At 35.6% G+C, this 13337-nt stretch overlaps 1 protein-coding gene across 1 annotated transcript in view; it reads left to right on the top strand.

Moving 5' to 3' along the window:
- The window catches only part of LOC127656869 (protein quaking-A-like), a 130842-nt gene extending 120958 nt beyond the window's left edge, over positions 1–9884 (top strand). The window contains 4 exon segments of the mRNA XM_052145392.1: positions 2043–2122; positions 2125–2461; positions 5189–5263; positions 6196–9884. Of these exon segments, the coding sequence (XP_052001352.1) occupies positions 2043–2122; positions 2125–2461; positions 5189–5263; positions 6196–6212 (509 nt within the window). The 3' untranslated portion in view covers positions 6213–9884.
- The last annotated feature ends 3453 nt before the right edge of the window (positions 9885–13337 follow it).

Below are 13337 nucleotides of genomic sequence, written 5' to 3'. Positions count from 1 at the left end.
AAACAAATGTAATAAGCCAACCTCACACTACTTCTGCAGATTCAGCATCCTGTGGAATGCTCATATATCTTCCTCTAAAGCAAGGATTCTAACAGTCTCTCCTCAACAGTTTCCTGTAACTTAACTGCCTTGTCTGATGATAAAAGGAAAATATCAGTAAAACCTCTATTATACCATCTGCAAATATGCAGATGATTCATTTAAAAAGATGAAATTTACGAAAATCCAGCATTTTCTTCCCATCAAGTGCTCCTCTAATATCTTCCTCTAAGCGTGTATTCTGTCAGCCAGAATCAAAAACTTTAGGATCAGAATTTCCTCTACACAAATCATGGCGATCACTCTGTGACAATCCAAGCATTCGATCCAGGACAGTTAAAACTGTCAGGAGATTGCTGCACGCGCTGGATCCGCAAGACCGTGTGAGTGCATCTTCAAATTAAAAGCGCTTCATGTGCGCTATGAGTAAATGTCTTATTCACTATTCTCTGTACAATTGGTTTGATTCTGTATTTTTTTAGAAAATGTGATTTGCTAACATGGACATGCCATCTATGGTTGCTGGACTTCTATGTGTACTGTTATTTCCTTTCTAATATATTAACAATTTCTTCATTTGCAAATAAATTACAAAAATTGTATGACTAAACAAAAATCTGAAGAAACTGCTGTCTACCATTTTAAAATACAATATTATTATTATTTCTTTAGAAAGTTAGTTTATTGTGAAATTTAGTTAATATAGTGGTAAATAAGAGTTTATTCATTTCGTAGCAATTTTTTATTTACTATATAAAATTGTGATATATCGGCATTGTGTCTGCCTATCGACCACCCTGCTCTCTGGATATCGGCATCTGCACTTAAAAAGCCCATATCGGTCGATCACTACTTTCAAAGCTGTTTATAATGCAGTCACAGCTTGTGTAATCTTGGTGTTGCACAGAGAATCATTTTGCTGCATGATTGTGTTTTATAGGTTTTCTTGAGGTCATAAACATATTGCTGGAAAATATTCACATGTGACTCCTCCGATGCCATACTTATTTGTTACTGTTATGCATTTCCACATTGTCATTAAGTATGTGGGTCTTTAACGCTATGTATAGTAATATTTGCATGAATGTAATGTGTAAATAGATGTTTGTATGGATTTATGAATATGTGCATGGATATGTATGAAGTGGACATCTCTTTGCTTCAATGCAAAATATAAACAAAAGCATTTTAATTTTCAACCATGTTGTAGTTGTTGCCTCCACATATGCATGAAAGGTCCTGGTGGCATGTAGAGATTTAGATTCATGCAGGAAAGCGTCTAGTGAGTTAGTTCTAGCACTGCCAATTTTGGCCTTTATGTCCAAGGATTTGTAACCCCTATTATTTATATTTAGGCTGTTAGACATGCAACAGTTTGGTTATTCTCAAGCAGAATAAGTGGTGTCACCTCTACATGCCGCAGGGCATTGAGTTCAGATGTGTTATTCTTTGAGTTACTGTGTGTGTTGTGCATTGGTGCTTCTATTTTGGTGATCGCTTTGCCCTGGAATGATCGGTCATCAGTTTCTCCTTGTATTTGTTTTATTTGTAATGATTTTGGGTGTGGGGTTTTAGTTTGCTTTTAGAGTACCTTTTTTGTGGTTCATTGACCATCGCATGGACTAATTTTCCTTTGTTATTTTTTTCCCCAACCCTCTTTTTTCCTCTTTTTGTGTACTCCTGTTTTTCTATTTCTGCGTGTGCTTTTCTCACATCTGTTTTTTGTTCTCTGTCTATCTATCACTGGTTCTGAACATTTTACACATTCACATGCCCAACCTCTATCCCTCTCTTGCTCTTTTTTTTTTTTCTCTTTTTTTTTTTCTCTTCTCTACAACTCTTCCATTACTTTCTTCCTACCTTTCTTTCCTTGTCACCTTGCCTATCCCATTTTCCTCTTCTTTCTTACCTCACCCTACCTTGTTCTCTATCCCTCTCTTCATGTCCTTTAACCTCTCTTCATCCCTTTCTCTCTCTGTCTTTCACTCTTTCGTTTATGGCAGCCACCCTTGCGTTCTCTCTTGCAGCAGCGGCAGCAGCTGCTCAAGGCCAGCGGCTTATTGCGGCCCCTGCAGGTCAGGTCCTCCCCCGACCGCCCTCAGGCCCCCCAATCCGGCAGGGAACCCTATCATGAACCTCATCAGACCCACTCAGATGGCCACCATGCTACCCAATGGCACCCCAACCCTGGTGCCCCCTTCACCTGATGCAGGCATTATCTACACCACGCCCTATGACTACCCTTATGCCTTGGCACCCACGTCTCTGCTGGAATATCCCATCGAGCACAGCGGAGTCCTAGGTAAGCTGGCGTGGGGGCTTGGCACTTCACCCTTTGCCCCACAAGAGGGCACTGCCAGGGGGTTTTACGGGGGTGCGTTTGATGGTGCGTCACCCCGCCCCGTTCAGGACTCACTGAAAGGTAAATATGTGATGACTAGCTCATGCTAGTGGACTAGCTCACCCAGGTGATTAAAGAAAATAAATAGCTACATAGGTAACATTCAGCTGCCATTGAGACGGGCTGGGACAGGGACCACTTACCTCTGTCTAAAACGAGGTGTGTAACTGTGTGTTTTCTGCTGCGTAAGAAGTGTTCTCTAAAGACACACACACTCACGGGCAGCAGTGACAAGCTTGCACACAGTTTTTTTTTTTTTTTTTTTTTTCCTCTCTGTTTCTCTCTCTGTTGCCGTAGGCTTTGTCAGGCAGGCTACTGGTGGATCCCCTCGGATTACTCTTGGCTTTTGAAATCATTTCTCTCTTCCTTGCTGTAGCAGGCCTTGGTGCTGTGCTGAGCGGCAGAGAGAGCGAAAGAGTCCTGAGTCCCGTTGGGGATGTTCATTAAATTCTTCCACTATTCTCACTGTATTCAGTTGTCTTGTTTTTACCCTTGTGTGCTTGAGCACTCCACCCTATTCAGGGAGAATTACCCATACATGCCTGTTTGGAGAGGAACTTCTGCAATCACTGACAATGAAGAAAAATAATAACCATGGTTATGAAACCGGATTTAACATTAGAAACTTCACACTTGCGGAGGACCATAAATGTTAGAATTCTGATTTTTGATCGACACGTCGATCATTAGCATGCTCAGTTGGACCCATCAGTTTCTGTCCTATGAAAGTTTAACATGAATGAAGTCTTTGATATCAAAAAGCATGTTGAATTGCACTAATACAAACAAAATCCATTACCTTAATTATGCTTAATTTTTTCACCTACTGGTGGGGGCCTTGCACTTTACTGTTTTGTCTGCAATATCCCAGATGTGCCAGGTTAAATTTCCAACTGAATATAAACCACTGAAATTGTGGAAGCGAATTTGTAAAGCAAAAGATAATAGCCTGTGTATTACCTGTAAAATAATAAAGGTAGCATGGAACTGAATATTTTGGATCCAAACTTTTGGAAGGTGAATTTTTAATACTGAATTTGTAATGATGAAATGATGTTGTAAATGTTTCAACTGAAATATTCACAGCTTAAATATACAACCATGTTAAAGTGTAGCCGTAAAATATTAGGGCACTGTTAAATTAATGTTTTTATTTGTGTGTGGGTGGGTGGGTGTCTTAAGTAACAATTATACTTCCATACTATCCTTTGGTTAAATTTTTTTTGATTGGTTGCCACCAAAGAAGCTACATGTGCAAGCAGCTGAATATTGTGCTTGAATAGCTTGAGTTGCGATCATTCAGAGCTGATCAGGTGGATGGCTTTCCAAGTTCAGTTCACTGAGTCTATACAGTTTGGACATTTGGGTCTTCTGCTTTTCTGACAGTACTGGGTTTTCACTTTTAAACTTCAACAATCACAAGCTTAGCAGACTTTTATTTTCTTACAGTTTCGATTCAACATCCAGACCATGCATTCTCTCTCGCTCTCGCTCGCTTGGCTTCTGTGCAATCAGAAGTGATTTGTTTGACATCTGCTGTTGGGTGTACACACACACACACACACCAAAGAGAGTTAAGAATATTTGTCCTTCGCAGCTCTTTGATGATGTCATAATAGTTTTGCCATTTGTACAGTCGTCAGACATTCAGGTATTTTGTTTTTGATGACTGACAGTCAGCTATCTGTAATTTAAAAAATAATAATAATAATTAGCTGTTGATCATAAGGATGTTGGGTATTTAAAAATTATGTGAATTTTTTTTGTATGCCAATTAATAGGCCATGGCTATTTTTGTATTGTTTGAATTCTTTGGATTTCATGTCAGTGAAACGATGGAGTGAGACCAGCAGGAAATTGCCTGAAACTGTCTTTAGTTTTCTTAAGACTAAAATAAATCCATCTGAAGGTCTATTCATGCCAATAGCGACATGAAAAAGCAGTTTGGTCTTTCACTTTAATGTAAGATATAACCCATCTAAAAAAACATTTTATTCGTTCACTTTAATGCAAAAATACAACATCAGATTTTTCACTTTAAATCAAAATAACGATGCCATTCTATTATGGAATTCCTTTCTGGAGACATGAGCCAAAAACAACTTATTGGTCAGTAAGTATTTTTGTTGGTATAATTTCATCACTGGTGTGAATTGGGTCCATACCTTGTTACTTCTGAGGAAAGCAATGGAAATCAAGGCATGCTTGGCATTTGCAGTTTTGGTTTTCAATATTGAACCCCTTGATAAACCTTTTGGTGTTGTATTTTATTTTTTAAAGAAAAAATCATGAGTCCTTGCCCACCCGTCTCAAAAAATCTTAGAATCCTGTGAGTCAATTAAATTACTGTGTAATTTAAGTTAAGATATACATTTTTTAAAACCTAAGCTTTTTTTTTTCTTCTTTTTTTGTGCATTTGCTATCCATCATGTTGGTATTGTGAGTATGTATTAAATGTAGAAATATTACATGCATACATTTTAATATAGATGAGAATTCATGTAAAGCCTGTTTCACAGCCAGCCTGCACAAATCTAGTCATTTTAAATAGATCTCATCAATAAAAGGCCAAAATCATGTTCTTCAGTTTTGCCTTAGAATTCCCTAGTTCTGGAGTTGTAAATTATCTGGTTTAATAGATGAGGCAAGTTATGATTGTTGTGGTCTGGCTGTGTTCCCCAGGCTTTATACTTTTGTTGTCTCCCTGGCCTGAACCATGTCTAACCTTATGGACCTGTTGTAATCTAGGTGCAATGGCTACTAAAGTGCGGAGACATGATTCACGGGTCCATCCTTACCAAAGGATAGTGACCGCAGACAGAGGTTAGTTAGACGAGATATTTTTACCTTTTTTCAATCTTGTGTTGCTTTGTTTCTCTGAATGGGGGATTGCAGTGAGATACAAATAAGTAGATAAGCTGCGCATCTTTACTGTGGAAATATGTTTACAAATGAAATGCCTCTAGAAACACTCAGGTTTATAAAAAAAATCACTTTTGACTGTAATTGAAGTAAATGCCGTCTGTTCAATATCTTGAACAGTGCATTCCTTAACTGCGTTTTTATTTTTTACTTTATACTAAGATTTTTTTTGTATTAAATTACATTGCCAGCAAAGCCATTGGCTAACTGCTTAAGCTATTAAATCAAAAGTTTATCAGATCTTGTTTGTTCATTTCCAAGTGTGAAAGTTTTTGTGGTCCTCATAACAAGAACTCTTTTAGTTTTAATGAAGGTACTATTTTATGAGTATTTTTGTAGCATATGTATTTTTTTTTCCTGTGTACACGTTTACTGAGAAAATAAAGATAAAATCAAAAGCGATATTTAGCAGTATTTATTTGCATAATGATGCACTAGCTCTCCGATTCCTCTCACAACTAATTACACTGTTCGTAACATGCATTTCGACACTAAAATATTACTAGTTTTTGTTTGTATGTGTTTCTTGTTTGCCTATGTGACACCTCTCTGCTTTTGTTTGTGGGAACATGGGGCATTTTAGCGCTTTAATTACATGTTATAACATTCTGATTAGAACTCTGATCATGATGCTTGTGTGTCATGATCATAACCAGGTTTAGCCTGTGTTTTGTCTCTTGGCCATGTAATTAGGGGGTTAAACAAAGAGATTGCATTCATTTTGCTGTTAAAATGATGTCATTCCGGTCTCTTCTTGCTGACTAATATCTTTTCTACCTTTTTTTTTTTTTTTTCTTTTCTTTTTGTTTTCATTTTTGTTCCTAACCACCTAGCCGCCACCGGCAACTAACAAATGACCTCTGAACTCTTCACCCAATGATGAGCGCCCAAGCCTGCCTGCTGATCTGATTAACTGGTAATTGCCTTTTGCTAGCCTGGTGGACACAGAGAGAGAGGCACCTGTCCGAGCAGTGGTCCTAACACAAACCAACATAAAACACAACCCTCCATACCAACACGTGTAGCGATAATGACTATGATGCTCTATTATTTTATAAATGAGTTATGACCTTTTTTAAATTTGTTTCTTTCTTTTTCTTTTTTAAATTACAAACGTTTGGGTGGATGTTAACAGCAATGTTACTTACCAAAAAATCTGCACTGACGTTTAAAAGCAATAAAGACGTGTCTTCTGCTAATTTAGCCTTTAAATGCATTTAAAAAAAAAGTTAAATATAAATATATACACACACATTCGATGACCCTTAATTTATAAATCATAACGCTAATAGGGGCATCATGATCCAGATAATGTCTGTCAGCTACCACTGAAAAACAGTGTTTTACCCCACCCATTTAAACTGTTGATAGTCACTATGAATCAACAAAAGAAAAGGAAGGAAAGAAATCTGCACTCACACCAACTTGTGAATTTTCTGTCCTTCTCTGATGTAATCCTGTGTTTTTTCAGTTGATATATTTTTACTGTGCTGACACATTCTGGGTGTGCCTGTCCAGCTGACTTAGAGCATGGCTACAATGACAGACTGCAAAAAGCTTGTTTTTCCTTTGTTTTGTAACCTCCTAGATTTTTTTTATTTTTTTATTTTTTCCCTTATATTTTCATGTATCTTATTAATTGTGTTTGGCAATACTTGCAGGTTTATACATGTTGCTGATTGCAGGATTTGTGCCAGCTCAGTAGGGGGCAGTAAGCAGAGTCAGGCAGGGCAACAGGGATGTGTTTTTAGTGGGAGAGATTAGGGTGAAGTGTTTTTGGAGTAAATTTAAGTTTAGGATAATTCAGGGTTAGAAAGCTGGGATATGAACCGGAATCCGTTTACTCAACTATGCCATCACAAAAACTCAATCCCCACATACAGTGCCTGAACTTTCTATAAATATTTCTGAATGAGCTGAGATAAAAAAAAAAGAAAAGAAAAAAAAAGTATTATGTGTGTGCATTTAGCCAAAGGGTTTTCATTTAATGAATTTATATATATATATACACACTTATCTAACCGCCAAGGGTTCTGTCATTTTAGTATAGAGTTTGAAAAGGTTTTACGTTATGCCTGTACCTGTTTGTCATTATAGCAAATCAAACATGAATGAAATTATGAATTCCCACAAGATGCTAATTTACTTGGATGTGCAAAAGCAATGAACACTAAGGAAGAGAAATGAAGTAGACTGGGGAGGGCTTAACCTCTCACTGGTGTACACTTTTTTTTGTTTTCTTTTGTTATGCATTATCTTTATTATTATTATTATTATTATTATTATATTTTTTTATTTTTTTAAAGATCGATTTTCTGAAGCCAAGTTTTCTCCCCGTCCCACATTACAGTAGAACTTAACAATGCAAGTGTTCTTTAAAGACCATCATCTTTTGTTAAATTCATATTTGTTTTTCTAGTCCTCAAAACACTTGCATCAAATAGCCCATCCACAATGTGTCCTGCACACCACAGTTACTGAGCCCACTCATTTCTATACACCCTCAAGAAAACATAGGATGTGAAAGCCATGTCTGCCTGTTCAAATTGCTTTATACATACATGAGATATATATATAAAAATGTATAAATGTAGATATGTCTTTGCATATAAAAATACAGAAAGATCAAAATTAGATACTTTTACAGGGTGCTGGAAAATATATATTTTTGGCAATTATAGCTTTTATACTTGACTTGCAGTTACAAAATATGAAACAATACTAATATATATATATATATATATATATATATATATATATATATATATATATATATATATATTAGTTAATAGAATAGAAAGCAAAAGGTGGTCAAGAAATGTTTTGTGACTGGATACTGTTGGTCAGAGGGAAAAAAACGGGCCAACATATTGAGAATGTTGGAAAAATCGAACTGTGAGAAGTAATCTGAGAGTATATTTAAGGAAATTAAGTGCCTTACTGATTGTCGTTTCTTTTTCCAAGTGTTACATTCTGTTCAATAATATCCAGCACCAACTAGGATAGTGCAGGGGGAGGGGAGGGGGGGGTGTTTGTGAAGAGAAATCACCCCATGAGTAAAACCAACAGGCTGTTGCAGTGTTGTGCCACTAAAACTATTCTATGCAAAGGAAGAGCAGTCATTTGACCAGCTAACTATGTGCCATGATTTGTCTTCCCAAAATTAAGTTTATTTTTCCCCTTTTAATTCCCATTTCAACAAAGTGTTTTATTTTATTCTTTATTTTATTGCATTATATTCTTATATATTATGAGGACAAAATCAGCAATGCTATCCATGGAATAAATTACTGTGATTTTTGTCAAGAACAACTGCCAATCATGATGTGGAAGTCTCTGGTGTTAAGTTTGTGAAGGGAGATTTCTTAACTGAATTCAATTGAGTATTGGACTACATCTGAAACCTCCCCTTGTTTCAAGAATTGCAAACTGCATACTTTCTATCATTGCCTTTTTTCCCCTGAGAAAGTACATGTTAAAGACAGTGAGAGGAGGGTAGAAGGGGAAAGCAGTATTTTTCTCACTTTAAAAAGGACTCCCTGGTTTTCCTGAACATATAGATGCAGCCTTACAGTGTACTGATCTGGGAAGGGGAAATAAAAATCAGGGAGTGTAAAAATATTTCTTTTATTTAAAGTATTACTGAAAGGAGGGTTGCAGGGATATTCATCTGCTGGCGCATTAGTGTCAGAGCAGTGCCAAATCTTGTACGGTCAAAGAGCCACAGTATCAAAATCACACGCTGAAGATCAGGCCTCTCTCAAGTGGCCCGCCATCGTCACCAAACAGTTTTCAATCATTGAAACAACTGGGGGGTGTTCTTCACTTTTAAAACGATGAAAAAAAGATAGGGTTCATATTTTCTTTACTGTAACCTTGGCAGTCACTGGTGTAGTCTGTAGATCACTTCTTTGTTACACAAGAAAGGTCAATGTTTTTTTTCTTCTCAGTATTAGAAACCTGTTTTAAGCTTATTGAACTAATGAAATGCAATATTAGAAAGGAGTAAAGAAGACTTCAGAGGAAATGGACAGTATTAAACAAATCCCCTCTGCCATGTTACTACATGCTGTTAATGTTTTGTTGGTTTAGTATTTTAGGTGAATGGAGAAATCTGTCTTATTCTCTTCCGCCTGCCTTCTACTTGTGTAATAATGTAAATTACAGCCATTGTTACAGGTTTCTAATGTATTTTTCTAACTTCATTTTATATGTACAATTATTATTATTTTTTTTCGGATCTCCTTTTGTGATGAAGCCCACTACAACTTTTGTTTTTCCATGTCCTCTCTCCCTCCCTCTCGGCCCACCCTTTACTCAGATCTGTCTCATTGGGAGCGTTGCCTTTTCCTATAGTTGTTTTGTTTTCTTGCTGATTCTTAGCTTGTTTAACTCATTAGCAACTTAGTTGCTCTTGTCATAGGTATTTTACATGCTTGCATTTAGTTTTTATGGTGTATGCTGTTATTTTTTCTTATTAACCTCCTTGGCATTTATTTTAATAAAACATTCTTAGTAAGAATTTTACTAACTTTGCTGATTTTATTTTGTGTTGTGTTCTTTTTTTAACCAATTTAATGAATCTACTACCTTGGTCTGGTTCACGGACTAACACAAATATGGTTTAGAACTAAAAAACAGTTTTTGCTTTTACCAGTGGAGGTTTTAGCTCCATCATATCTAAATCATATCTAATCTATACACAAACTAAGTGTTTCACTTCAAGATCCGCACCTCCATAAACATTTTCAGTTAATGCACACACTGAATAATCTTCCCACACAGTCTAACAGGATGGTGTGCACGATGCAGTCTGTTCGTTCTTCACTCCGCTCCTGCACTCTCACCTGTGTTTCTGTAGAGAGCTTCCCGAGCGTGTGCTACCATGCCTTGTCTGCTTCACTGTCCACACAGTCTACTGGTGCAACTGGTGTTTCCTTTTATATTTTTTTATTTTCTCATTTTGCTCTGAGCAAAACTGCTGCATTCTTTAGAACTGGGAGTAACTGGGATTTAAATCTAGAATACAGGCTAAATGCATTAAGAACTTTTGTATGGAAAGCTAAACAATAACTGGGAGAAATATTTGTTTGGGGGTTTTCATGAATAGGCTCAGAACATAGTTCTCTCTCTCTCTCTCTCTCAATTCAATTCTTTCTCTCTCTCTGTCTGTCTCTCTCCTTTCTAAAACAATTATGTCCAGCAAAACCTTCCTATAGCTTAAGGAATGGACAAAAGTACTAATTAAATAGTCTAGTCTTGTCGGAACTGCTTGGGTCTTTTTGCCATTGAGACCAAGTGTGTTCGCTGTATGAGATGTTTTGGGTCAGTAAATTGATTTTTTTATACAGTATTTTACATTAGAAGTTTCATTCTCCGTTTTGTTGTTGCTTTGTAAAGCCAAGCCAAGTGTACTAATGTTTTTGTTTTGTTTTTTTTCTCATCCCAAATTAACAAATGCGAAATGCATTGCAACCGATTAAACTGTACAATTTAAAAAAAGAAAAAAGGGGAGTGGGGAGTTCTACATGATTTTTAACCCACTGAGTGAAGCTTCAGAATGGGAAAACGTGCTTTGTTGCTGACTGAAGTGGTGCACCATCTTTTTGAAGATCAATGAATAGAGCCTTAATATTGCATTAATAAAGGAAAGGTTTGTATTCATTTTCTTCTGCTACAAAAATGACCTCAGGGAATTACTAGCATCTAATTAACTCACACAATTATTTTAACTTTTTTTTTTTTTTTTTGGTAAACCTGTACTATGAGCCAAACTGATTGAAATAATTGGAATTTACGTTGTTACTGGCACAATTTTCACTGTGTAGCACAATTAAGGTTATGTCTCTCAATTGAATACTGTCACCTTAGTTAAACCTGAAGAAAATACAGTGAAATGTTGTCTTTTCTTTTTATTTTTATTAAAAGCCTAAAAGTTATTAAAAGTCTTTTTCTTCAATGTCCCACAAAGGAGTCCCATTACTTTATTGAAGTCCAATTTGCAAACACTTGAACCGCAGTGTGCCTTCAGCAGTACATTTTGTTGTACTGCATTCATGTACCTTACAGCAATTCCTGGGACCGTTTTTTTTTTTTTTTTTTTTTTTTTTTTTTGTACCATAAGTCTCCAATCATTAGTGATGTCACTTCCTTCTGAGAACATTCCTCCTTTGTCAGAGTAGGTTGGTTTATCATGGCCATTTGTAGCACTCACTGGGTTGAAGATCAAATACTACCAAATCTTCAGGAGATATATACTGGATTTTTTGTTTATCAATTTTCTTTACATTTACTAATTTTGTTTGTTGAATAATACAACACTGTTGTGTATATAAGACAAGGAAAAAGTTATGTAAAGACAACCTGTTATTCATAGCAAAAATAAAAGATTTTAAAAAGGAGTCTTGTAATGTGTGAAATAAAGGGCAATATTTTCAATTTGGTGAGATCTGATTACAGTAAAATGAGATTTTATATTTTACTCAGTCCATCCTCCCGAGGACCAAACTGCAGTTTGAAAATGTGGTCTTGCTCTCAGTAGGAAAATTACAGTAAGTCTAAAGGTCACAAATTTGACTTGTGTGGAGAAGTGAGACTGAGTGTCCTAATGTAGCCGATTCTATGAAGCCTTTGAAGGGCAAAAGTTGATTTATGTAATTTTTATTTTCACTATGCTACAGTAAGCTTCAGCTTGGCTAAAGTCCCCAGATATAAAAGGCACTTTTGATTTTATTTTTTCCCAGAACACAAGATAAAAAATACCACACGCTTGATTGTCACTATTCACTGAAAAAACTGAAGTCATCGTGTGCAATAGCTAAAGGTTGATTTTGAGAACATTTGATTACATGTAAAATGTTACAAATTTAGGTAGCTAATGAGGATCGCTGAAATTATAACTTTTAGATAAAATAGCTATTTGTCATTTTGAGTTTTGTTTAAGGTTGTTAAATTAAAGGTATTTCAATAACTGTCCAATAAGCAAAGAACGAGTATTTGGGGTAAAACATGTAGATTCATTTGTTTACAAAAATAGTTGAGGTACCATTATGAATTTAAGAACCTTTTGTAAAGTGGTTATTTTTAATAAGTATTGTATTCATTTGTTACTCAAAAAAAGCATGTGGCAGTCTCAAAAGTATTTGCAAAATTCTATACATTTTGCACTATAATTATTGACCCTATATTGACACTTTCACTTTAACCCCCTGCCACAAAAAAAAAATAAATAAATAAATGTTGAATCAAAACAACTCTCTGTATTTTATTTTCACATAAATAATGATGCTCCATCAATATTCAATGAAGATACATTACTTATTTCAATATTTGGAACACTACACGAAAAAAAAGTTAAGCTCAGACAGCATTTGTGGCATAATGTTGATTACAACAAAAATTAATTTTGACAAAGCTCGAGGTTACAGTGAGTCACTTACAATGGAAGAGAATGGGGCGTTTAAACACAGAAATGTGAAGCCTATAATTGTATAAAAGCACTTGCATACATACTTCTGTTAAAACTTGTGTATTATTTGAGCTGTAAAGTTCAACAAAAGTTTGTATTTGTTTGTTTTTATCTTTACTCAGAAAAGGTTAGTAAGTGATTTTATCACACTAAAATCATGTTTACATATTGTTTATGTTTTGTGGCTATACCTTTTCAAAAGTATGTATTTTAATATAAAAAATTGGCCCCCATTCACTTCCATTGTAAGTGCCTCACTGGATCCTCAATCTTTTTTTTATTTATTTTTTTAAAGACAAGGATGTCAAAATAAATTTTTTTGGTACTCTGCATTATGCCACAAATGATTTTGATTGAGCTTAACTTGTATTGAACCCAGAACATTCCTTTAAGGGGGCTTTTAGCCCCATTGTACCCTACTTGGTGATGCTTGCCTTGTTACAAATAAAGCCCTGAAAATGCTACTATATTTAAAGTGGCCAATATACAAAGGCCAGAAATACTGAC

Source organism: Xyrauchen texanus, chromosome 16 (genome assembly GCF_025860055.1).
Source record: "Xyrauchen texanus isolate HMW12.3.18 chromosome 16, RBS_HiC_50CHRs, whole genome shotgun sequence".
NCBI classification, from domain to species: domain Eukaryota; kingdom Metazoa; phylum Chordata; class Actinopteri; order Cypriniformes; family Catostomidae; genus Xyrauchen; species Xyrauchen texanus.
The sequence above is the reverse complement of the archived record's forward strand: the minus strand, read 5'-3'. Positions and strand labels throughout refer to the sequence as shown.